General features: G+C 40.8%; 2 protein-coding genes across 5 annotated transcripts in view; one reads left to right on the top strand and one right to left on the bottom strand.

Moving 5' to 3' along the window:
* Positions 1–10,753, top strand: part of LOC119492956 (phosphatidylinositol 3-kinase regulatory subunit alpha-like) — a 34,352-nt gene extending 23,599 nt beyond the window's left edge. For 3 of the 4 annotated variants that reach the window (XM_037777873.1, XM_037777874.1, XM_037777876.1), the window contains one exon: positions 812–1,987. In XM_037777873.1, coding sequence (XP_037633801.1) covers positions 812–1,001 — 190 coding nt within the window. In that variant the 3' untranslated portion in view covers positions 1,002–1,987. Of the gene's footprint in view, positions 1–811; positions 1,988–10,510 lie in introns of those variants that run through there. The other variant, XR_005207880.1, reaches the window with a different exon arrangement.
* Positions 6,992–27,111, bottom strand: LOC119492937 (protein mono-ADP-ribosyltransferase PARP14-like). The gene is made up of 23 exons (XM_037777846.1): positions 26,820–27,111; positions 24,928–25,010; positions 23,044–23,071; positions 22,787–22,867; positions 21,666–21,839; positions 20,873–20,998; positions 20,687–20,788; positions 17,489–19,664; positions 16,495–16,647; positions 15,437–15,512; positions 14,705–14,941; positions 13,639–13,860; positions 13,297–13,399; positions 13,067–13,216; positions 12,849–12,911; positions 12,379–12,564; positions 10,291–10,494; positions 9,970–10,088; positions 9,409–9,641; positions 8,502–8,776; positions 8,232–8,371; positions 7,955–8,129; positions 6,992–7,590 (listed from the first exon to the last, which is right to left on the bottom strand). The coding sequence occupies exons 1-23, from the start codon at positions 27,010–27,012 to the stop codon at positions 7,307–7,309; spliced, it is 5,583 nt and encodes a 1,860-aa protein (XP_037633774.1). The 5' UTR covers positions 27,013–27,111; the 3' UTR covers positions 6,992–7,306.
* Between the last annotated feature and the right edge of the window lie 157 nt (positions 27,112–27,268).

Raw genomic sequence — 27,268 nt, 5'->3', positions numbered from 1 at the left:
TCTGCGTGTCTCTTCAGGGTGGACGTTAGTGTTAATCTCTCTGTCTCTCTCTGCGTGTCTCTTCAGGGTGGACGTTAGTGTTAATCTCTCTGTCTCTCTCTGTGTGTGTCTCTTCAGGGTGGACGTTAGTGTTAATCTCTCTGTCTCTCTCTGTGTGTGTCTCTTCAGGGTGGACGTTAGTGTTAATCTCTCTGTCTCTCTGTGTGTCTCTTCAGGGTGGACGTTAGTGTTAATCTCTCTGTCTCTCTCTGCGTGTCTCTTCAGGGTGGACGTTAGTGTTAATCTCTCTGTCTCTCTGTGTGTGTGTCTCTTCAGGGTGGACGTTAGTGTTAATCTCTCTGTCTCTCTGTGTGTGTCTCTTCAGGGTGGACGTTAGTGTTAATCTCTCTGTCTCTCTGTGTGTGTGTGTCTCTTCAGGGTGGACGTTAGTGTTAATCTCTCTGTCTCTCTCTGTGTGTGTCTCTTCAGGGTGGACGTTAGTGTTAATCTCTCTGTCTCTCTCTGCGTGTCTCTTCAGGGTGGACGTTAGTGTTAATCTCTCTGTCTCTCTCTGCGTGTCTCTTCAGGGTGGACGTTAGTGTTAATCTCTCTGTCTCTCTCTGCGTGTCTCTTCAGGGTGGACGTTTGTGTTAATCTCTCTGTCTCTCTCTGCGTGTCTCTTCAGGGTGGACGTTAGTGTTAATCTCTCTGTCTCTCTCTGTGTGTGTCTCTTCAGGGTGGACGTTAGTGTTAATCTCTCTGTCTCTCTCTGCGTGTCTCTTCAGGGTGGACGTTTGTGTTAATCTCTCTGTCTCTCTGTGTGTCTCTTCAGGGTGGAGGGCGAGGTGAAACATTGCGTCATCAACAAGACGAGCACCGGTTTTGGTTTCGCCGAGCCCTACAACCTGTACGGCTCTCTGAAGGAGCTGGTGCTGCACTACCAGCACACCTCGTTGGTCCAACACAACGACTCGCTCAACGTCACGCTGGCCTTCCCCGTCTACAGCCAGCAGAGACGGTGACCCGCCCGGTCCCCCCCCCCCATCCATACTGCCGCCGTGGACCAGCTGCAGCACCAGAACACGACCACGTGACCCGTCTAACGACAGTAAACCGTCCTGGTGCTGCACGTTAAAGGCTTCCTTACATCCCGTCAGAACGGTGGAAATCTAAAACTAATACTTTAATGTGAACGTCGTCACGTGGAGCTTTAACTTCAGGACTTCAGTTTAAATATGGTTCAGTTATCAGCTGATCTGTAGCTGAAGATCAATTCATTTGACTCATCACAGACGGAGACGACGCTGGAGGTCGGGATCACAGGGGAACCTCCGGTCCGGTCTGGTGTTCGGATTAATATCCAACCGGCTGGAACATTTTTACACCGTTCCAACTCTTTAATTCACCGTCTACAAACAAAACTACAACACATGGATGAAAGGTTCAGATTTAAACAACAGTTAGATGAGTTGTGCTGCGTACGGTTTGATGTCAACACTTTAATAAACTGAGACGCTTTATTTTGTTACAACAAGCTAACGGGACCGTTAGCTTAAATACGGAAACAAACACCTGACGGAAGAGACCCGTTCAGGTTCACGTATCAGAAACCCATGTGATCATCTTTTAATGCTTTCTGTCTGAGGAGGAACGAGGTACCGGACCGCCAGACGTCTCCTCGTTTAGTCTGCGGGAGGTCAGAGGTCAGAGGTCAGACGGACTGGACTACTCATCCTTTAATCATGACACTGATCCAGACCGCTTCAACTGAGCAGAACCACAGCTATGGACTGATGATGATGATGATGATGATGATGATGATGATGATGATGATGATGTCAAAGACAAGAGGGCGAACAGTCCAGAGAGGCTTCTCTTGTATGAACACTGTGAGCGACTGAACGAGGTTTATAACGACGCCGAATCAACGGAGCCACGTTTTTATACGTCAGGAGAAAAATACACCAGAAACCTGAATCATCCAAAGACCCGAACCCGACCCGACCCCCCCAATACCACCCCTAACCCCCCCACCAACCTCCCCAACACCACCAACCCTCCCATCACCACCACCTCCCCTCCAGCCTCCCAGGTTATCCCCATCAGTGTTTTCAGGTCCAGTTTCTTCAGGTCAGTTCTGTTTTGCCGCCTCAGAGTTTGGTATCATTTTGCCAATCGGACGGATTCTTCAGTTCTTTCATTTCAATAAACGTCCGTCAGCACAAACATTAACATTCACTCTGCTGGATCTAAACTGTGAGTTCAGGAACGAGGAGAACGGCGTCTTTCTGGATCTACTCAAAGGATTTAATCGGCTCCGGTTTCAAGGACGAAACGATGAAACATCTGGATCAGGATTTTCATCTTTACGGATTTAATTTTTCCCTTTTTTGTGCACTTGGACACCCGGCTTCCTTTCAACCAGGTACAGGAGACGAGACTCTGCGAGGATCTGAAGGAGCCGCCAGTATTATTACAACGTTTTCCACAACCTGGATCGGTTCTGGAAATCAAAACATTTCACTTTCGTTTGGAAACGTCCTGAAACTTTCAAGCTCTTATTTGACTTATTCCACAAAACGTCCTGGTTTTTCATTCCTTCTGACATCGAGACAGTAATAATAATAATAATAATTAACGGTTAAAGAGCTCAGATTAATAAACCGGTCGGCTTCTCCACGGCGAGGAACACTTCGACTCCGTCTAGTTTAAATCAGACCAAATCTGACGATGAAACGTTTCATCAGCCGATATTTCCTTCTTTTCTTCACTGTAATTAATAATTGATCGGTCTGCTGTGTGTGTGTGTGTGTGTGTGTGTGTGTGTGTGTGTGTGTGTGTGTGTGTGTGTGTGTGTGTGTGTGTGTGTGTGTGTGTGTGTGTGTGTGTGTGTGTGTGTGTGTGTGTGTGTGTGTGTGTGTGTGTGTGTTTTAGTTCATTATCATCCACATTTTTATATTTGAGATTTTGAGCACCGACGATCACGTTGAAGAGAAACGAGCCTCAACTTCTGTCAAAATGACATCAAATTAAAACCACAAGACTCTCAGCGCGTCATTAAAATATGAAATTACAGCTGCAGCTAAATATTTACATTATTAATTAATTAATCTGTCAGTCACTTAGTTTACAAATGTCCTGATTTGATTGATTTAACCCACCCCCCGCCCCCGGGGATCAATAAAGTAGTTCTGATAGATTTAACAGAAACATATTTCAATTTAAATTAGTAATAAGTAATAATAAATTAGTCCAAAGCGGCGAAATTTGAGATATTATTAATGTTAATGTCATTTATTTACCTTTTAAAAATAAGGAGATTTTATTTAAATTGCTTTTGGACTCAACATGGCAGCATTTATAGCCTACATTTCACATTATTTTAATTAAATTAAATTAAATTAAATTAAATTAAATTAAAAAAAATATTTAAAATAATAATAATAATAAAATATTAATTATAAATATTAATAATAAAATGAACAGTAGCACGACTGACATAGTCCTAATAAATCAGAGTTTCTAACGTGGGTGGGAGTAACGGACACAATATGCTTCTTTATGCACTTTTTAATGACGTAGCGCAATTTTATAATTTATGGCAAATTATTTGGCGGACCCCCTGACAGAATGCCACGGACTCCTGAGGTCCACGAACCTCACTTTGAGAACCACTGAACCAAACAACAGTCTAACAACCCAAACGATTAATTACCATAAAACTTGATGATGATGATGATGATGATGATGACATCAAACTGCTTGTTGTGTTGAAGTCAAAAGATATTGAGTTTACTGTCACATAAAGATGAAGAAAAGCTTCACAGTTTGTTTTCAGCTCTGATTCTCAGTTTACAATCATTTAATTAAATTAAATTAAATCGTCTCACTAAAGGAGCTGCAACCACAGAACGGTTGATATTTATTGATAATTATTGACATAAACAATTAATCAATTATCACAAAAGTTTTCTGTGGATTAAATAACAGATAAAATGCACAATGTGTAATTTTCTCTCAATCAAAACAATAACAACAGACAGAGTTTGGTGACGTTTATCCAAAGGTGTGCTACAATGAAATATTTTTATTTTATTAATAAGATATAATTCATCTAGAAACTGAAACCAAATGGGCCTCATATTGAGCCCTGAGGAACTCTACGAGGAGCTTTAAGGACTGTTTTACGTTTTTCTTTAGTTTGTGGTTTAATTCTCAGTTTTAAATGATAATTAGTGCAAAAGTCTCAAATATTAAAAATGATGTGCTTGTAAGAAACAAACCGGGGTCGTGTCGTGAAGGTTTAAAAATAATTTCATGGTTGTTACAAAAAAAAAAAACTGGATTTAATTTGGGAGAATCCGGCAGATTGTGTTACAAACTGAGGATCTGGTTGAAAATGATAAAAAGTACATTATGAGTAAAAACAAACATCTCAAGCTACAATATTCTCCATAGAACTGGTTTCTAGTTTTGACCGTAGCATCATCGTATTATTAATTTCAGGCAGTATTTTGTTTAAATTTAATAAATCTGATACTTGATTTTGCTTTAATGATCTGACGCATCTGAGGCCCATAAATATTTATTTTTTATGATTATTTCTATATATTTCCATTATTTATCCACCTGAACATTATTAACTGTAGTTTTAATATCAAGAGAACATTTTTGTTTCTCCAAATATAATTTGTTTCAGTTTTTCTGATAGATCTCACTTTGTACCTTTTTGTTCCAGATATGTTTAACCCTCACATCTAAAAACTTAAATTATTTAATTATATTTTCAGAACCATGTTGGAAGTCTGAGCCGTCACGACCTGAAACCTGTTTCCTCTGCACGCCGCTGGTTTTCTCTTAATTATAAAATCATCCTAATTCTGTAAAATACATAAACAGTATTTTCTGTATCAGAAATCGTTCGTCTTTATTTTTTATTTTTTTTATTCCTTCTCTCTTTGCTTCTCTCTCATGCTGTTGATGTCAGAATTGAGGACAATAAAAAAACACCAGGATCTTGAAATTGTTTTTTTGTCATTTTTGTCATTCAAGAAAAAAATAAATAAATACATAAATAAATAAATAGGGAAAAAAATAAGAAACAAAAGTGAATGTAAACAGAAAAAAATAAATTGGATATTAAAACAAAAATAAGTAATTTGTCAAATAAATAAATTCTGTGCATATTTATTTATTTTTAAATTAACCAGCACATTTATTTGGTAATTAAGTCTTTTATTTCTACATTTCTTTTTTTTATTATTTAATTTATTTATTTGATGAGTCATTTAATTTTTAACTTTTAAACTTTTAATTTACTGTGTGACTTTTTATTTGAAGTGATATTAATATCTTTAAAAATGTTTTTTTCTCCAAAGTTTATTGAAGTCAAACATTATAATTGAGAGGTGGAGTGACGTCGTCAGAGTGGCGCCGACTCCGTCCTCCATGTTGTTTTTTCACAGTGATGGCGACCGTGAAGACCAACACCAGTAACGTTGATGGTAAGCTATTTATAATTTCCAGGTCTATAAACTCTGTGTTTTACCCGACCAGCAGTCGGCGCTGGAAGAAGAGTTCAGTCTATTAAAGTTCTTATAATCCTCGTTTGTTCTGCCAAACAATAATATGAACTTTCTCACTAACTCTCTGCTCGTTTGTGTTTGTTTAGTCTCTTTAACTCAGACTTCTCTCTCTGTCGGACCAACGACCGTCCTCGGACCTCTCTCTTTCTCTGAGCCTCGTCTCATCCCAGCTGTTTGCATCTGGATATTTGTCCTCCAGGAGATTCAGGTAAAAATCTGTTAACTGCTTTTGCATGCTAACATGTTAATGTTTAGCAGGTTTAATGTTTACCATGTTCACCATCTCTACTTTATTATGTATTTAATCATAAGCAAAAGTGAAAGCTGTTATATCCATCTATGCTCTCTTCAAAGCCACCAGACTCCACTGAAAAGAACAGTAATTTAACCTCTCAGAACGTAGGAGCTGCTGATCTACTGCTGCCTCCATCGGTTAGTTAGTTTGTGAGACTTTAGTGAATCTGAACTAACCCTTTAAAGGTCTTATTGATAAGAGTTTTATGACGAAGAATATAGTTTTTTTTTTTTTTTTTTTAAATAATTAGGGCTGAACCTGATGAATCCATCGGTACCAGCCATGTCACACTAGCTGGTAGTGAAGGAGGTCAAATAACGTTCTGAATTTACACTCAATTTTGTCGAGGAAAAACTGTCATAGCCATTTTCAAAGTAGAGATAGAGAGTAGAGATACACACAGGTTTTTTCAGACTTTTATTTTTTATTTTTTCAGACCGTTTTTTGGACATTTAAAAAAAAAAAAAAAAATTCCAAACATTTGTTGGACATTTGTTTTTACTTTTTTTCGGACTTTTAAAAAAAAAAAAACTTTCAGACTTTTTTCGCACATTTTTAAAAACTTTTTTGTACTTTTTTTCAAACATTTGTCGGACATTTTTCTGACGGTTTTTTTTTGGATAATTTTTTTTACTTTTTTCGGGCATTTTTCAAGTGAAACTATAAAACCTGATGAATCCATCGGTACCAACCGTGTCAGACTAGCTTGTCATTAAGGAGGTTGAATAACTCTGAAGTTACACAAAATTTTGGAGAGGAAAAACTGTCATGTCCATTTTCAAAGGGGTCCCTTGACCTCTGACCTCCAGACATGTGAATGTAAATGTGTTCTCTGGTACCCACGAGTCTCCCCTTTATAGACATGCCCACTTTATGATCATCACATGCAGTATAAATATGTTATTTTTTCCTATTCTAAAATGGTGTTCTTTGTACTAAAATTACATTTTAAATATTGCAGTATGTTGAATCGTTACCTCTGTATCATGATACGTATCGTATCGCTAGATTCTTGCCAATACAAATAATAATTCACAAAGAAATCTAACATAACGTTTCAACGTCTCTACGTAAACACAGGGATGGAAATCTGAATATAAATAAACTATAAATAAATCAACTGACAAGAGAATTCCCCAAATTATCCTTTTAATAAACAATATTTCAGACTACGTCCCAAAACAGAAAAATACAAAGTGATGATAGAAGATAAGTAAAGATAAATGTCAGATGAAGGAAAATGATGACAGTTAATAATAATAGTAATATAATCATGCTTTAGTTTTTTAACGTTAACCTTCAACTCGGAGACGGTGCTTTATGTTTAATTAATCATGTAATGAGTGTTTGTAGATTACCCCTTCAGGGAATGTGCACTGTTATAAACAATATTCTCATGATTTCCTGTTGTTCTAAACTAAAGGAGGCACAGTGTGACCGTGGCGCTTCATGTGAATGTGATCAGGTATTCTGGGTACGCCTGGATGTCATTGAAGACTACAAACATGGTCGGATTGGCCTGATTATCTGCGACGCTGTCGTACAGGTCTGCGGCGTTCCCAGAGTTCTTGGAGGGCGGGGTGATTAAGCCGCCTCTTCCTTGGGTGAAGTCTCCGACCAGGACCCGGGCAAGGTACATCCGCTTCAGGCCGCTGGCGTCGGGTTTGGCGTAGCCTCGTGCCGAGTAGACCGGGTCCACCGCAAAGTAAGAGCCGTTGCCGATCATCGCACCTAAAGAACAAAACACAGTTTATTACTAATAATACTAGAACTAAATACATCAACAGAGGAAACAAGAGACTAAACTATCTCTACATACGTAAAAACATACGTTAAAAACATACAGGAAAGACAATTTAATGAAACTTTTTCACATCAAAAGTTTGTATTTTTATTTAAATATCTGCGTTGATTTGATTTCCATTAGTAGTTTTAATGACGTGTTATAAGCTGCATAGAGCTAGTGTTAGGAAGTAGTATTTAGTATTGTGACTGTACTGTAGGTATTTCCTCAGAGTGCGGTCCTAGTATTTAATCTTGTGAACCTTGTGACAGTAGAGTATTAGAGTAGAGTATTATAGTATTGTGTGTTTACCGTGCGCTCCTGCGTAGCTGCGGTTGAAGCCCTGTGTGTTGATGAGGTTGACGGAGGCGGCGGCGGTTCCGTGGAACAGCATCCTCTCGTTGTTGGTGTGTTTGTTCTTCACCTCCAGATGTTTCTTCAGCAGCTGGTAGCTCTGCCACAACGTCGTGTTCTGGACGCGTTCAATCTGCCAACACCAGAAACAACAAAACACCTCATTCAGTTCAAGAGATAGATAGAGAGCGAGCGTTGGTAACGTCCCGTTGTGCTGATCAGAGATTGAACGTACGTTGATGATTTTGGCGGGCAGTCCGGTCTTCGTTAGCTCCGCCTCCACCTCCTTGTATTCTTTAGATCCGACCTTCAGAGGAAACAGCTTCAGCAGGTCGCCCTTCAGGTCGTCCCAGTGAGGCGGCAGAGCGCTGTCGTCTGAAAACACAGTTACAGAAACAGAGTTAGTTTAAAGTTAAGATCCAGATTCATAGTGTAGATTCAGTGTGAGTCAACTTCAACCCGTTGTTGATGAGAGTATTAAATACTTGACAATAATGCGACTCACCTTTCACCTCTCTTCTGAGGAGCTTCAGCTGTCTACGCCCGTTCACTGACACGGCTTTTCTCATTGTCACTTGAGCGTCGAACTTGTCGTTGTTGATCTTGATCCTCACACTCTGTTGTTTCTTCTCCAGCGCCTCCTCCAGGGTGAGGTTGGTGTAGATGTCAAAGGGCACCATCACGTCGCCGTGCTGCTCAAACTGCCACTCCACCAGCCCGCTCAGCAGCAACGCCTTGCTCTTCAGGTTCTCCGACCGCTCCACCTTCCGGATGATGTCCCTGACGGGCACAAACAAAACACATTTATAGGAATATGCTAACATTTGGTTCTCTGGACTAAATATGGCTTTATAAACCTCTTCTCTGTTAGAGACCATGACGTGGCCAACGGCAGCACTGGAAAGATAAACTGAGGGCGTATAAATCTGTGGATGACCTCATCATGACCTCATCATGACGACATCATGACCTCATCATGACATCATCATGACCTCATCATGACATCATCGTGACCACCTCATCATGACATCATCATGACCTCATCATGACCTCATCATGACGACATCATGACCTCATCATGACCTCATCATGACCTCATCATGACGTCATCATGACCTCATCATGACGACATCATGACCTCATCATGACCTCATCATGACCTCATCATGACGACATCATGACCTCATCATGACATCATCATGACCTCATCATGACATCATCGTGACCACCTCATCATGACATCATCATGACCTCATCATGACCTCATCATGACGACATCATGACCTCATCATGACCTCATCATGACCTCATCATGACGACATCATGACCTCATCATGACGACATCATGACCTCATCATGACGTCATCACTAAAGGCTCATGTTTTCTCTGCTGTATAAATGGCCTTGCTGACCTGACAGCAGACTCGGCGGTGTAGACGTCTCTGGTCAGACCCTCCAGGTGGATTTTGGGCTCCTGGTCCTCCAGCCGGTCCAGACGGATGCTGACAGTCAGCTTCCTCTGCAGGGCCTTCAGCTGGTCCATGTCAGCCTGCGACAGGTGACCGATGTAGTGGTCTGTGATGGTGGCCTTCGCCTGCTCAAACTCAATCAGCTCCGAGATCTTCCTCTTGGCCTGACTCACCGCCTGCAGAGGAGGAGGTACCAGGTCGGTTACTAACGAGTATCTCTATATGCCAGAACATTTTCATATTGTTATCGTAAACCTCTCTCAATGACCTCGTTTACATGCACACTATATTCAGTTTTTGCACTTATTCCAAAAAAGACTAAGAAAGAATCTTCCTACTAAAGTCTAGTTCACACTACACATCTTCAGGCCTGATTCTCCGCTCCCCAACGGTCTGTGGAGCTCCACAACAAGCTCCAATATTTAGTGCATGTAAACATACTTGCCTCCAGAGATCCTTTCAAAGCAAAGAGCTAAAACATGAAGTGAGTAATTGCGTGTTCACCGTGTGGTTGTCGGCACACAGCTGGAACACCGTGGCCTCAAACTCCTCTCTCTCCAGAACCAGGCTGTCGGTGCTGGGTCGCTCCTCTCCGAGTCCCATGAAAAACGAAGTGACGGTGTCTGAAACAAAGTAGAACAATACAGTGAGACATGTTGCATGGAAGATATGACTAATTCTCAAAGAATGCAGTTTTAACGGGAGCTTCTGCATTCTTCTTAAGCTGTGTTTACTCTTATTCCGACATACTATACTACGACTTTTTTTCCATGAAATCTTTCACAATGTTTCATCATTTACTAGCAGGTGGAGTTTATTAAATACCTCTGAACTTGGCGAATGTGCTCTTCTCCTCCACGTCCTCTCCCATTCTCCTCTTCATGCTCTTATGAAACTCCGCCATCATGACGGGCTGGAAGATCAGGATCTTTACGCTGCGAACAAACCTCGGGTGCTTCTTCCTCACAAAGTCCACCACCGCTTCCACCATGGCGTCCGCCACCGCCGACGGGTTGGCCCCTCCCAGACCTAACGGGCAGACAAGGACCGGTGATGATGATGGGAAGGACAAGAGGATCAGCATAGTGTGTGAAACTTGATGATGCACATTAAAGACAGTCGAAAGCATAGCTTGTCAAAGTGCGGCCCACGGGCAGTTTAGTATCCCATCAAATCTATCATATCACAAGTCATAGTATAGTAGTAGGCGACTATACTATGACTTTTTTTTTTTATTTCTCGACATACTATACTATGACTTTTTTTATGAAATTTTTCGACATAATATACTATGACTTTTTTTTTTATTTCTCAACGTACTATACTATGACTTTTTTTAATGAAATTTTTTGACATACAATACAATGACTTTTTTTTCATGACATTTTTCTACATACCATACTATGACTTATTTTATGACATTTTTAGACATACTATACTATGACTTTTTTTAATGAAATTATTCGACATACAATACTATGACTTTTTTTAATGAAATTATTCGACATACAATACTATGACTTTTTTTAATTACATTTTTCGACATACAATACTATGACTTTTTTAAATTAAATTATTCGACATACAATACTATGACTTTTTTTATGAAATTATTCGACATATATAGTATGACTTTTTTTATGAAATTATTCGACATATATAGTATGACTTTTTTTATGAAATTATTCGACATATATAGTATGACTTTTTTTATGAAATTATTCGACATATATAGTATGACTTTTTTTATGAAATTATTCGACATATATAGTATGACTTTTTAATTAAGTTTTTCGACATACAATACTGACTTTTTTTTCATGACATTTTTCTAAATACCATACTATGACTTTTTTTTCATGACATTTTTCGACATACCATACTATGACTTTTTTTAATTCAATTTTTCGACATACAATACTATGACTTTTTTTAATTAAATTATTCGACATACAATACTATGACTTTTGTTAATAAAATATTTCGACATACAATGCTATGACTTTTCTTTACTGAATTTTTTCGACATACTATACTAAGACTTTTTTCAAGAAATGTTTCGACATACTATACTATGACTTTTTTTAATGAAATTTTTCGACATACAATACTATGACTTTTTTTAATTAAGTTTTTCGACACACTATAGTATGACTTTTTTTAATTAAGTTTTTCGACATACTATAGTATGACTTTTTTTAATTAAATTATTCGACATACAATACTATGACTTTTTTTAATGAAATTTTTCGACATACAATACTATGATTTTTTTTAATTAAATTATTCGACATACAATACTATGACTTTTTTCATGAAATTTTTTGACATACTTTACTATGACTTTTTTGAATGAAATTTTTCAACATACTACACTATGATTTTATTTTATGAAATTTTTCTACATACTATACTATGACTATTTTTTTATGAAATTTTACGACATACTAAACTATGACTTTTTTTGTGAATTTTTACGACATACTATACTATGACTTTTGTTAATAAAATATTTCGACATACAATGCTATGACTTTTCTTTACTGAATTTTTTCGACATACTATACTATGACTTTTTTTTCAAGAAATGTTTCGACATACTATACTATTTTTCCCCCACACAAAATTTTCCTAAAAAAGTCATAGTATAGTATGTCAAAAAAATAACATTAAGTCTTAGTATGGTATTTATAAAAAGCCATAATATATTATTTAAAAAAAAGTTATTCTTTAATATGTCGAAAAATGTCCCTTAAAAAGTCATAGTATAGTAAAAAAAGAGCAGACTTTGAGTCTTATGTCAGCCCATTCTGCAGAAGCGTTCTCTTTAAAACATACAGTAAAAATGAAACTAATCTTCTTTGTCAGATTGAAATAATAACTGATATATAGAAAGTTTTTGTTTGCACAGACCTGTTCCCAGAGCTGGGAAGGAGACGGAGATGAACTTATTCTCCTCACAGAACTTCAGCACTGAGTAAACCATGTCCTTGATCTTAGCAGGATCGTTCTGGCCGACCACGTGGATGATGTGTCTGCTCGGCAGCAGGCCGGCCGACGTCAGGATGAACAGACCGGGCTGGTAACTCGGAGAACTCACTGCAGAGAGGAACCAAACAACACTGGTTGACATATTAGCTAAAAGTGATAGTTGAAATATTAGTTAAAAGTAATGGATAAATGGTTGAAATATTAGTTAAAAGTAATGGATACATGGTGAAAAATATTAGTTAAAAATACTGGATAAATGGCTTAAATATTAGCTAAATGTAATGGTTGAAATATTAGTACGTTCCCAGTTGTGACTGTGTGCTGAACTGTGTGAAAGTGAAGCAGAGCGATGCTGAAAAAGGATAAATAACGGTTCAATTCCAGCTTCATACCGATCTGTGAACACTCCAGCTGAACGGTTAATCCAGCGCTGTCTAAGATCGCCTTCGACACGCCTGAGAAAACAAAAACGATTGAGTCATTTACTAAACAGTCGTCAGTTAAACACTTTAAAAACAGGACGGTCCTGTGAATTAAATGTTAAACTACTTTTATTAAGATATTCACTCCAGAGGAAGAGGACGAGGAGAAGAACAAAAGGGATAGTCACCTGATTGAAGGTTAAAGGCCTGATTGGAGGAGTTGATGATGACGTCACAGGCCTCCTTGGTGATGTCACCAGACGACGCCTCGAGGACGAGCTGACCCATCTGCATCCGATAGACTCCGAGGGATGGAGACGACACCTGGCTGAAGGAGGCTGACACACACACACAGAAATCAATCTAAATGCATAAAGAAGAGACGGGTTAAATGAAAGGTGTGTTGGAGGCGTCTTACCTGAGGACTGCTGTGATTGGCTGTGGGATTTCCTGCCTGGCGACACGTTGAATTCCTGAGCTTCCCGCTGAGGAGTCTGACCTTTGAACTCTCTGGTGAAACACTGATGAACAACATGTTGATGTATTAATAATAAAGCTGATTTTAGAGCACACTTGTATGAGTTTCTTTGGGTGTGAAAGTTCTAATCCTCAGATTAATAAATGTACTTTTATAAAAACGTGAGTCTCCCAGTAAATGGGCAGTGTTGGCGAGTATGTTGTTTTGCGAATATTTTACTAATGTCTTATTTGAAAGTCTTAGTTGTCACTGTCAGAACTACGATGAATGAAATTAACTCACATCCACGGTTTGGGTGTCGCTCGGGTGAACGACGACGGCCACCTCTCTCAGATGGCGAGGAGTTCGTCTGCGGCTGAAGGAGTGGATCTCCTGCAGCAGGACTTTGGACACCACGTCTCTGGGGAAGCTCAGGTTTCCCGTGCCGATGGCCGGGAAGGACAGCGACGCCATGCGGTGCTTCTCGGCCTCCTCCAGACAATATCTGATGATGGATATCAACTCCTGAGAGGAAGAGACGACACACGGAACCAATGAGACCACAAAGCCTGTTAAACTAGCTGCTGTACAGGGAGGGAAATACAGTCATTAGTATAAACAACGTGTTGCTGTGGACGCCACGTTGGTTCAGATCAGAAAGTCACACAATAACACAAACTAACTAACCAATGGATGCATCTATTTGCATGATTTTTCCACTATCCGCTCCACTAAACAGACAAACCAAACACTGTTAACTTTTCCTGCTTGGGCCGGAGTCGATAACGTTACTCGCTGCCTTTGCTGCCACTCTCTCTCTCTTGCTTCACCACTCCCTTCCCACATACACTCACACTCTGCATAGGCTTCAGTTGGTTGCAATCTGCAACCTCACCACTAGATACCGCTAGATCCTACACACTTGATCTTTACCCGCTTCACCGCTTTACCTCGCCGTCAGACAGCCCTTTCTGACGGGGAACTGAAGTCGTTAAATCGCTCTCTTCAAAGCCACCAGACTCCATTCACAAAAACAGTAATTTTAACTCTCAGAACACGGGACTAAACATACAACCCCACTTCAAACAATCCAAACAAACCCTTCCAGTTATTTCCAAACGTTGACTCAGCAAGCGCTGACGTTCACAGTATTCATAACCTTATTGATTAGCTTACTGTGCTAACCCACACTTTATGCTAACGGCTGAGTTTCCATTTACAAAAAACAAAACAGAACGCAGATGGACCTTCCCTTTAAGACATCTATGAATAAAAAGATGGTTATGTATTTAATTGTTTGTAGACGCAACAGGTTATCTGGTTGATCCCCGACCTGAGTATGACCCAGCCGTGACCCAAACCCGCTCACCTCCTCTTCCTGGCCGTCTCCGTTGTTCCAGTGCGGGCAAACGTTGTGAAAGACTTTGCGACACTTGAGGTTGAAGCCGTCGGTGATGACGACATCGCCGTACCGCAGTGCGGTCCCCCCGGCTTTGGACCGAATGGCCGACTGCAGGCCGTGCCCGGCCGCCTGCAGGAGCGCTTTGGACACGGCTCCCTGGTTCAGGTTCATGTCCTCCGAGATGGTGTTGACGATGACGTCAGTCTGTGGACCAAAACCACACACAAGTTTAGGACTACAACAGGAAGGATCAGAAGATTAATGTAAGACAACTGATGATTGGTTTAACCGTCTGAGACCCACAATAGAGCCGTTTATGTCTTCTTTAGGGGGACCCGGGGGGTCTGTCCGTACGTTAGCCGTTAGCTCCATGCAGGACTGTGCAGCCCACTGGCTGGTAACAGCTAACGTTAACTAGCTCTCGTCCAGTAACAAACTCCACTGATCATTTTGAAGCTCAAATCAGCAAATTAGGGGTGTCAAGAGAACCGAAACTTCGGGACCAAGTCGATGCCAAAATTCTGAAAACGTGACTGTAACGTTACTCGTACGTCAGGGCTCGAGACTAACGTCTGTCCCGTCGTCCCGTTCTCTTAACACCCGCAATTTGCTGATTAGAGCTTCAAAATGATCAGAGGAGTTTGTTTTGTTGTTGAACAAAGTGTCAGAATCGCACACGTCAGTTAATTCAGTACTCACAGTCTGGTCCTCGATGTTTCCCTTCTGCAGAATGATCTTCAGACCCTCAGCCGTGGTCTGCTCCGGCCTCGCCGACCTACAGCCAATCACAGAACAGGAATGATGTCATCACAGTGAGTCACCGCGGTCACCGTTACCGCGTTTGGTTTGTTTCTCAAAAAGACAAAAATCTAACACACTGTACCGACTCCCTGAGCTGCATAGTATGTAGTAGTTTCTGTTAGGGATGCACCGATACCGATACCAGTATCGGGTATCGGGTCCGATACTGTACTCATGTACTCGTACTCGCAAAACGGCACGACATTAATCTCTTGTCACCATCTTTCGGGTCCTCACGCTACACCTCCCCGACGGTGCGGGTGAAACGGGCCGGTGGTGCGTCCGACCCCGCTGGGCCGGGATCCCGCCTCAGCCAGCGCGCGCCGGCCCTCACTTTCATTGCGCCATGGGGTTTTGCTTGCACCCTCTGACTCGCGCATGCGTTAGTCTCCTTCGTCCGTGTTTCAAGACGGGTCGGGTGGGTTGTCGACATCGCCACAGACCCCTCATGCCTGGGCAGCGGCACAACGCAGTTGGGGCACACTGAGGCCAGTCCGCCTCGGTCGACAGCCGCACCAGGAGCAGGGAGCACCGTCACTGGGGGAGGAGGGGGTGAGGTCCGGGCGGGGAGCGCTGTAAAGCTGCGGCCGCGAGCCACTTCGCCCCGAGCCTTTCCAAGCCGACCTAGAGCCAGTGGCGGCGCACCGCCTCGTATGAGGGACTCCTCAGCCTGCCGTGTGTCGCTCACACCCTCCAGCTGGCTGTTAACGAGGGTCTTTTGGCTCAGAGAAGTACTCGTATCGGTACTCGGTATCGGAGAGTACCCAAATGTAAGTACTTGTACTCGGTCTGAAAAAAAGTGGTATTGGTGCATCCCTAGTTTCATTTTTTTCTGACCCGATGATGGACCTGGTATTATAAATATCTCATAATGTGGTCTTACAAACTTTACTGAAGAGAAAAAACTAAATGAAGAAGAAACAGACAACAGAAAAGAAAGAGAAGAAGAACCTCACCCTCCATGTCCTCTGGTCCTGCCGTGTCCCCCGGGGCTCTGACCTCCCCAAGCTCCTCCTCCTCCTCCTCCTCCTCCTCCTCCTCCTCCTCCACCAAACCGACGGCCTCCTGGCGACTGGCTCTGACCTCGACCTCCACCCAGCTGATCTCCTCTGGGAAGTGAGCAATAAAGTTGATCATCTGATTCTGCATCAACAGAGAAACTCCAACAATGGCTTCATGCTCCTTTACATCCTCACTAGATGCCCGAACCACCTCAGCTGGCTCCTTCCAACGCAAAGGAGCAGCGGCTCTACTCCGAGTCCCTCACGGATGACTGAGCTTCTCACCCATCTCTAAGGGAGACGCCGGCCACCCTCCTGAGGAAACCCATTTCAGCCGCTTGTACCCGCGATCTAGTTCTTTCGGTCTCATGTTAATTCTTCTTTGTTTAATTGTTTAAAAAAGACATTATGTAACTTTTAAAACATATAAATCATGTTTTTCTTGCCAGTGTGTGGACAGGTTGTAACTTAACCTAAAATATGAGACCTTCCACGACTTCCTGGGTTTCCTCTCTCAGCCTGTAGACCGCTTTCAATGTGAAGAATCAGAAAAAAAATAAAAAAATACTGCGGATGTGACATCATGCGCGCTCGCGATTGCCTTTATTTTTAGCTCCAGTGTGCAACCATAGCTAACGTTTGGTTAGAAATGGAGTCCGCTAACGCCAACTAGCATGACATGGTTGGTACCGATGGATTCATCAGGTTTTGTAGTTTCAGATAATACCAGTATCTTCACTCTAGTTTTAAAACTGAGCCGCTATAACCTAAAAATCGCAAGTTGTGTTAAAGCATTAAAGAAATTAGTGGTGTGAAGGCTAGCTGACTTTATGCTAAGCTAAGCTAACTAGTTGCTAGCCTTTAAATATTCTCCCATCTCCAAATCCCTGTGGTGTGTCCTGATCAACAGTAAGAGTTCATTATAGTAAGAAATGTTTCTTGTATTTACCCTGACGCCGCAGCGCCTCTTCCTCTTCCTGCCGGCTCTGGTACCGTCATCGAAGGTTCAAGGTCCATGAACTCTCTGTTGACAGCGGTGGCCAGAACCGTCACCGTTTTATCGTTGTTGTCCACCAGGTGAATCTCCGTCAGCGATCTAGGACCTCCTGGACTGTCGCAGTACTCCCGAACCGCCTGGGCGATGGTGTCAGCACAGAGGTCAACAGGAAACCCAAACACGCCGGAGCTGATGGCCGGCAGCGCGATGGTGGAGCAGTTCACCGCCTCCGCTTGGGTCAGACTATTTTTAACCGCGAGCTTAAGGCGCTTCACTGACGTCATCCTGTCAGAGTCAGAGAATCGCGGACCGACTGCGTGTACGACGTGCTTGCACGGCAGGTTATACGCACCGGTCACGATGGCGTCACCCGGACGTAGTTTCCCATTTTTGGCGACGTGGTTGTCGCTGATTTTCTGCAGCTCCGGTCCGGCAGCCTTGAGCAGCGCGAACGCCAAACCGCCGATGTGCTTCAGCTCCTCGTTAGCGGCGTTGACCACCGCGTCTACGGCGAAGCTGCAGATGTCCGCCTTGCTGACCGAAACCAGAACTCCACTCGTGGTCTTCACTTTGCAATAACAAAGGCCACTTTCTTCCTCTTCCTCCTCTTCCTCTTGATTGTCTGGACGAAGCACCACCACGCAGCTGCACTCCGTCATTATTGTAGACAGGAAATTGCTTCTTTGAGCCTGGAAGTACTTCTTGGCTCCGGGTTTATCCACGACGAAGGTGTCAGTGGAGAGAAAGCCGGTCAGCTCCTGAAAGCACAATCTGGCTTTCTGGACGTGAAGACGAGCACCGGCGAGGGTGATCTTCGGCCTCTCTGGATCAAATCGGACTTCTACGTCATAATCTTTGGCGATACCGGACCAATCTTGTGATCTCTTCTTGTCGATGAACTGAACAACTGCGCAGGACTCGACACGAACGGTTTCTTGAATTCGGGAGTAGTTCGCGATGAACTCCTTCAGACTGCTGCTGACCTCTTTCACCGGGATCTGGAAGCCGGCCACCGTTATCTTGTCTTTTCTCTCCGGGTGGATCTGAATGGCCACCGTCGTCTTCTTTAAGGAGTTGTAGGTGTCCAACAGCTGCTGGTTCAGGTTCACCCAGTTGTGAAGTTTCAGAACGTCCTGGTCTTCCACATCCAGAGTCTGCAGCGCCAAAACCGCCTTCATCTTAGTCTCTGCGACGGCGAGGACGCTCTCAGAGCTCCCCAACAGAGAAACCCCTTTGCTTTCAACGAAGTAGATGGCGCTGATGCCTTGGGAGGTGAACAGGTCCTGCGACATGTCCATGGGATCCACGGTCTTGAGGAAGTCTATAAGATGTGGGGGGACATTAAGCTGCTTTTTACTCATACCCACATTCCTCTCCAAGATCCAGGCCTTCGTCTTGAAGACTTCTGCAGGGAGTCCGGTAATGGTTAACTTCTGGGTGACTTCATCGAAGGAGAGTTTCATGTCGGGGGAGACGTCCTGGGCAGCTTTCTGGAAGCCCTCGTGATTCAGGATGTAGAACATTGCAGGGGACATACCCATGACCTCGGAGACGCCGTCTGTCTGACGTTTAATCTGATTCATGGCTTCAAGAACGATGTTCTCCACCGGAACTCTGATTCGTTTTATATCGTCACCTCGGCCAGCCACGGTCAAAACCCCCCTGGATGCATCCAACACCAGGACGGCGTCTTCCCTGACAACTGAACGCACGTCCTTCTCCGCAGCTTTCCAGGCACTTGCGTTCGTTGTGCAGTCGAAGGCAAAGTACTCAGACATTTGCCGCCGGAAGGCTTCTTGGGCGGTACTCATCCAGTCAACTACACGTTTGGCGGTCAAATCTTTTTGCCTCAAAAAGCTCGGCAGAGGGCTGAGCTTCACCTCCGGGTTGTCCAAGTCCACGCTGCAGAAGTACGGACGCATCTGGTCGTTGATGCTTTTTAACAGCTTCTTCATCTGGAGGAACTTCCAGACAACGTGGTGGACACTCTCAGTGAAGGGCTCGGGCATCTTCCACGATGGTCGTTCTTTGCCGTACAAGGCGGCGCCCAGGAACTCGTAGTACGGATACACCTTGACAGGGATGGACCGCATCAAGTAGTCTCGTTTTATGCAAATTCTTTCGACAACTGCAGAAATACAGAAATAACAAAAGAAGGTAAGTGGTTGTTCTATTGGTCGCTACAAGGCATTTAAAGGATACACTGCACCTTTGTTCTTATGTTGCATTCACCCCAAGAGCAAAGCAAATTTTCCCCTCGCTTTACTCACGCGAGTTGGACCGCTGGTATCATTTGTGTTCATTCACTCTAGATGCGCCGGAGAGGTAATAATCTGCATAAATCCAAAATCCAATGGAACAATCCCATTGGCTTTTTGTCGAGGGAACCAGGGCGATGCCAACTTCCTGGTTGGCCTACAAAAATACGTCATCCCTGGAGCACTCAATAACGCTGTGTTCAGACCAAGAGTGAAGCAAATATTCTTTCCGCTTTACTGGCGTTGGGTTGGACCGCCGGTATCATTTGTGTTAATTCGCTCTAGGCGCATCAGAGAGGAGGAGGAGCTCGTCTCCATGGATACCAACAACTTCTCTTTCCTCCATCAACTATGGAAGAAATAACCACTGTTGCTGCTTTGTCAGAAAACCAAACGCCGTCGTGTCTGGGTTCATAACGTCACCCGGCAGCGAGCTGTATTCACATACAGCACCATTACACTGACTGTATCTAGCAAGACACACGTCTCTACTGAGGTTTGAACCCAAAATAATCAGATTGAGCTGTGATTTAATATCAATACAGATAAAAATTATGCTGAATTAACTACATAATGATGCTGATTAGTAAAAAGTCTGAATTCATGCTTTGTCAGGTCTGTTACCATGACGACAAGCAGACAACTTTTAAAATGCTAGAGTCTGGATGGATCAGTGCCAGGCTATGCAGCTGCTCCATCAACACTCAACATGACGTCATCTAGGCTTTGTATGTAATTGCGCTGTGCGAAAAGTCTGCTTCGCTCTTGCATGCGCATACTAATGCGTGATTAGTGTATTTATTTATCATTAGACTTCTAGACATTACGTTAAAACACAGTTTAATAACTATCAGAGGGTGAAACATGAGTAGTAAAGGTAAATAAAAAAGACCTTTGGGGTTATTGAAAGTTGCGATGGCAGCCTGTTCAGTCGGGATCATGACGACGTTGTCCGGCAGAACCCAGTTCTTCTCAAAATACAGCTCCAACATTTCTGGAAAGGAACCAGAGATATAGGATTTATAACATGTAGCATGAATGCAGCAGACAGGAAGCAGAGATTTAACAGTCTGTGTACCTTTAACCACAGCCGGAGGAAGACTCTCCACTCGGACGCTCTCTGCTGCCTCCAGTGGACGAGCCGTCAGTCCGTGTCTCTGCAGCTTCTGGCTGGACCGACTCACGGCGAGGAACTTCTCCACATCTGCAAAACAATCCAGATTACTACACATATCGGATATAAATACAACCAAATATTCTGCCCTCCCTCTGTGGGTTTAGTTTCTAATTCTTTGGTTTTATTTCTGAACGTTTTTTCTGCTTCCCGAGGTCAAATCATCCAAATTTCATAATTTTATTTAATAAAATAAATTCAGTGCACCTGGATATTTATCATTTAGCTCTGAAACATGTGTATAAACACTTGGATTATTTGGGTTAAATTTGAATAATTGTTATAAATTATAAGTAAATCATTATCATTCAAGTGAATTTAATATTAATGAGAGTTTTCGGTCGTGACTCTCTACCTTTATTTCACAATAAGAGCACAAAGATAACTTCATCCAAGATTAACAAATCAAACCTTTGACTGTGTGTTTGTGGCTTTGACAGATTCATTAATTAACAGAATCATTTCAGCTGTTTAGTGACACCTTCACAGTACTTGTTCTGTCCAAACAACAGTACAAAATTAAAAAATATTAAAATATTTGAATCTGGAACCATGAAGTATTTATGCATTAGTATTTAAATAGTTGCCAACTGTTGTCGTACGGTCATCTTATCAATTAACTGAATAATAAATTCAGCTTTACCTGTTCAAACTGTTGGTTTGATTTATGTCAATACATCCAGATGTTGTTTCGTACCTGCAGGTGTGTTAAAGGTGACCACGGCTCTGCTGCTCTCCCAGATGATCTCCAGACTGTAGCAGCTCTCGTCCAGACCGCAGATGTTCTCCACCAGCATGGACAGCAGATCTCTGGACATGTTGTCCGACACGTTGTCCAACACCGCGGAGACGCTCTGGACGCACTCCGTCTCTGAGACGAGACAACATAAAAAACATTATCATTGTTTTCATCTGGGTTTGTTCTGACTGCTAAAAATGGAAATATTGAACAAAAAAGTCAATAACACAAATCTATCTTATCTCACAGGTCTGTTATTTCCTAATAAATTACTAATATTTTCTTGAAAGATTCCTGGAAAGAATCGTATAATCTGAGACTAATTAAAGTTCAGAGACATTTATTAGAGTTTAGTTCATTGTGTTGAGATTAAAAATTCCCTCTTAAAACCAAACCAAATATGTAATCATTATTCATTTGTTATTATTCTTATTATTATTAATCACTTATTATTATTATTATTATTAATAACTCATTATTATCATTATTATCATTATTTTGCATTTATTATTATTATTATTCATTTATTATTATTATTCATTTATTTTTATTATTATTAATAACTTATTATTATCATTATTATTATTTTACTGTTATTATTATTCATTTATTTTAAGTATCATTAATTTATTAATATTATTACTATTATTATTCATTTATTCTTATTATTTTACTTTTATTATTAATATTCATTTATTATTATTATTAGTTTACTATTATTCTTATTCATTTATTATTATTATTATTATTATTACTATTATTATTCATTTATTATTATTATTATTATTATTATTATTATTCATTTATTATTGAAAAATGTTATAATTTTCAGCTGGCCTGCTGACTCAAAGAATCTCACTAGCTGAGTAATTAATTGGAATTAATTAATTAAACGGAACAACGGAACACTGCCTTATGTATGTATAATTCACCCAAATGGATAATAATACTAACAATAACTTTATTTTAACATTTTAAATGCAAAGATGCATACCAAAGTTCTTTACAAAAGACAAAAACAGAATCATAAAAATAACATTTGCAGCATTTACTGTGTTTCCTTGTTGTTATTGTTTTACCCTCTTTGTTGTCTGCAGAAGCTGAAGCTCCATTTCCAGGTTCAACTTGTGACGTCGGAGTCTTTGAATCCGTCGATGGATCTGAGAATGAAGATGGTCAGGTTTAGATGAATTATCTCAGTGAAACACAGGAGAGAAGATCCAGTGTGCTGATTAGAGATCTGATTACAAACCAGAGACTCAAACAACGGAGGCTAAATGACTTTTAACAAAGACACAGTGGCCATAAAAACCAGAGAAGAAGAAGACCGTTTTACCTGAGACGTCGTCACTGTTCGTCTGGATCTGAGAGGTGAAAACAAAAAACAACTTTAATCTCACAGAACGAGACGATTTTACAGGCGGACTGTAAACTGATCAGAAATTTAGATTTTAGCTTTTCTGTCTCACTCATAAATAAACTTTATTATTATTATTATTATTATTATTAGGGCTGTCAAAGTTAACGTGCTAACGCAAATTTGTTTTAACGCCAATAATTTCTTTAACGCATTAAGACATTTACGCATCAGTGTTAAAGCTAGAGTGAAGATCCTGGTATCATAGTAAACTATAAAACCTGATGAATCCATCGGTACCAACCATGTCAGACTAGCTGGTCATGAAGGAGGTTAAATAACGCTCCAAACTTACACTAAATTTTGTCGAGGAAAAACTGTCATGTCCATTTTCAAAGGGGTCCCTTGACCTCAAGATATGTGAATATGTGAGGGTTTTTGTCAGAAAAAATGTCCAATAAAAAGTCTGAAAATGTCTGAAAAATGTTCAAATAATGTCTGAAAAAAATACCAAAAATGTCAGAAAAAAGTCTGAAAAATTTCTAATAAAAAAGGTCTGAAAAAAGCCCTAAGAAAGACAGAAGAAAAGTCAGATCCTGGTATCATATGAAACTATAAAACCTGATGAATCCATCGGTACCAACCATGTCAGACTAGCTGGTCATGAAGGAGGTTAAATAACGCTCCAAACTGACACTAAATGTTGGAGAGGAAAAACTGTCATGTCCATCTTCTAAAGGGTTCCCTTGACCTCTGACCTCCAGATCAGTGAATGTAAATGGGTTCTATGGGTACCCACGAGTCTCCCCTTTACAGACATGCCCACTTTATGATAATCACATGCAGTTTGGGGCAAGTCATAGTCAAGTCAGCACACTGACACACTGACAGCTGTTGTTGCCTGTTGGGCTGCAGTTTGACATGTTATGATTGGAGCATATTGTTTTATGCTAAATGCAGTACCTGTGAGGGTTTCTGGACAATATCTGTCATTGTTTTGTGTTGTTAATTAATTTACAATAATAAATATATACATACATTTACATAAAGCAGCATATTTGTCCACTCCCATGATGATAAGAGGATTAAATACTTGACTAATCTCCCTTTAAGGTTCATTTAGAACAGATAAAAAAGGTGTGATTAATCACGATTAAATATTTTAATTGATTGACGGCTCTAATATCTTCTGGTTTCTTTCCTCCTCTGTGACAGTAAACTAAATATATCTGAGACATTTGAGGACGTCATCTTGGACTTCTGGAAACACTGATCCACATTTTATAGACCAAACAAATGATCGATTGATCAACAATGAAAATAATCATCAGTTGCAGCTCTAATCTATTAGTAATTAGTAAAGAGGTCTTTCTACGACCTAAAAGCTTGAAAGAGCATTCAGACACGTAGAGTCCCTAGATAAACTACCCACTATAATATTCTTCCTGCAGGACGTTTCCTCGGCTCCGTGGATCATTTTACAATCAATATATGACTGAGACGTTTATTTAATGCCGATGATCCGACCTCTCCGTCAGGTCACAACCCAACACAAACCGGCTGAATCATTTTACAGCCAACAATATGTTTTATCTCTTTTATTAGAAATGAATCTATCAGCTCTTTATTAATACATCTTTTAGTCTATCAAATGTCATGAAAATATATAAAGACCGTTGCCACAGGAATGAGTCAGAGGTCAAACTGTTTACAGTCATTATACGGAGGTATCGATATCTGTAGACATAGATACTGTATCTATATCTATATCTATATAGATATAGATATAGATATAGATATAGATGGTTAAAATGCTTCACACAACAGCTTTAAATGTAAATCTTTACCATCTTGTCTACTTACTGAAGCAGAAGTCAGACGTAACTTGACAGTTTGATTGTCCAGGATGATCTCATGGTTCTGCCTGGCGAGGACTCGCTCTCTCACTGGAATCACATCAGACACTTTGTCAGTTTCCCAGCATGCAACAGTTCAACAACAGACACCAGAAGTCTTCAAAGAATAGCTCTTATTCTCCTTCCTGCTTTAAGAGTTAACGTAGAGTCACGTTAAGCTTCTGTCCTACGAATATCTGATCAGGTTTCATTCACTTCTTGGAAAAATTCGAGAGTTCACCTTCAAAGCCACCAGACTCCATTCACAGAAACAGTAATTTAACCTCTCAGAACACGGGAGCTGCTGGTCTACCGCTGCACCGATCGGTTAGTTAGTTTGTGTTATTGTGTGACTCTAGTGTTTTAAAGGGTTAGCTCAGATTCACCAAAGTCACACAATAACACAAACTAACTAACCGATCGAGGCAGCGATAGACCAGCAGCTCCCGTGTTCTGAGAGGTTAAATGACTGTTTTATTCAATGGAGTCTGGTGGCTTTTAAGAGAGCGTAGATCATTTATGATATAAGATACTAAGCAATTATTTTTGAGATACTAAGCGAAAAATATTGAGATACTAAGTCAAAATATTGAAGGTTTCTCATTATTTTGAGCTAGTGATTAAAAAAATATTGAGATTATGAGTCAAAATATTGAGATTTTCTCATTACTTTGAGATACTAAATCAAAATATTGAGATACTTAGTCAAAATAATGAGAAAGTATCTCATTATTTTGAGCTACTAAATCAAAAATATTGAGTTTCTCATTATTTTTAGCTATTAATTCAAAAATATTGAGATACTAAGTCAAAACATTGAGATTACAAATCAAAATATTGAGATAGTGAGTCTGGTGGTTTGAGGAGAGCATTAGAGCAGCAGCTGAGAGACCAGCTGGTGAACATTGTGGAGCATTAGAGCAGCAGACAGATATTTACCTGAGTAGAAACCCAAACACACACAGAGCTAAACAGAGGTACTATTAGACTCACATTCATCAGGTGACACAAACACAAAGTCTCCTGATGAATCATCGTGTTAATCTGTAACTGCTGCGTGTTTAAATAAATAAACTGTTTGATCAAACGATGATAAATTTAAACTCCACATCATCGCCATGTTCCTGGTTCACATCCGGTCGGATCCACCTGAGACTCTCCAGGTGTGACTCCACCTGGTGGCCGGAGAGGTGAAGTGCATGCTGGGAGGTCAGCTGACGTCATCAGAGAGTTAAGTAAACAACTTCATGAGACAATATGAGAAAGTCAAATATCACCTGAGAGCTGGAGAGTATTAGTACTTTTGAGGTTATAATATTTAATAAGTAATTAAATGTTATTATTCTATACTGTGACTTTTTTAATGACATTTTTCAACATATTATACTATGATTTTATTTTATGAAATCTTTCGACATATTATACTATGACTTTTTTTCCATAAAATGTCTTGACATGATATACTATGACTTAATTTTTCAACTGTGCAGAGTTGTAACAGTAGATCAGGTGTCTCTTAATAACTGATTAAATGTTATTGTTATTAAACTGTGCTGAGTGTTTGTTTTTTTAATTTTCTTTTTATTTGTAAAAGGCATTATCACAGTGTTTACCAAGGTAAACACTGTGATAATGCCTTTTACTAACTCTTTTCCTAACTGCTGAGTTGTATCCGTGGATCAGTATATATGTGATCAGGAGTGCCTCTCTCTCTCTCTGCTCATTTCCGACCTCATGATGACTCAGGAAAGTCTTTAAACTCACTTTGTTTCAACTTTTAATCCGGTTTACCGACAGAAAGCTGATCAATAACTTGTTGTTTGGTAGTTTAACCTTTGAACCGGAGAACCGGAGACTCACCCTCGGCTGATTTGAAGTGAACAGCCGCTCTCGGAGCTCCGTCTTCGGCCTCCACCCGGCAGTCCCCCCCGCTGGACTTCTTCTTGCTCTGGAAGTAAAGCTGCAGTTTGTTCTTCACGGTTCTGATCTGATCCGGACTCCAGACGCCCTCCACGGTCAACGGCGGCGGCGAAGGACTGTCGGTTCCCTCCATACCGTCCGGTACCGACAGACAGACAGGCAGACAGAGAGACAGAGAGACACTAGCGAGCAGCTGGGCGGATTCACGCTCCTTCCAGATGCTTTCACTTTCGATTCTTCACTAAAAGACTGAAAAACAGAACCGAATCCAGCAGCAGAGTTCAACATGTTATAAATAACTAGAGTACATGAGTAAACAATATTAAGATACTAAATAAAAAGTATTGAGATACTGAGTAGAAATCCTCAAGTTAAATTCCTGCATTACA

The sequence above is a fragment of the Sebastes umbrosus genome, chromosome 8, assembly GCF_015220745.1.
Source record: "Sebastes umbrosus isolate fSebUmb1 chromosome 8, fSebUmb1.pri, whole genome shotgun sequence".
Lineage (NCBI taxonomy): Eukaryota > Metazoa > Chordata > Actinopteri > Perciformes > Sebastidae > Sebastes > Sebastes umbrosus.
The sequence above is the reverse complement of the archived record's forward strand: the minus strand, read 5'-3'. Positions and strand labels throughout refer to the sequence as shown.

Excerpts from the sequence above, each read along its gene's own strand:
- LOC119492937 (XM_037777846.1), bottom strand. The coding sequence starts at position 27,012 with ATGGAGGGAACCGACAGTCCTTCGCCGCCGCCGTTGACCGTGGAGGGC. Across the intron at positions 22,868-23,043 it reads GAACAGTGACGACGTCTCAG|ATCCATCGACGGATTCAAAG; the intron begins GTAAAACGGTCT and ends CTTCATTCTCAG. Across the intron at positions 9,642-9,969 it reads TGTGTGCCGACAACCACACG|GCGGTGAGTCAGGCCAAGAG; the intron begins GTGAACACGCAA and ends CCTCCTCTGCAG.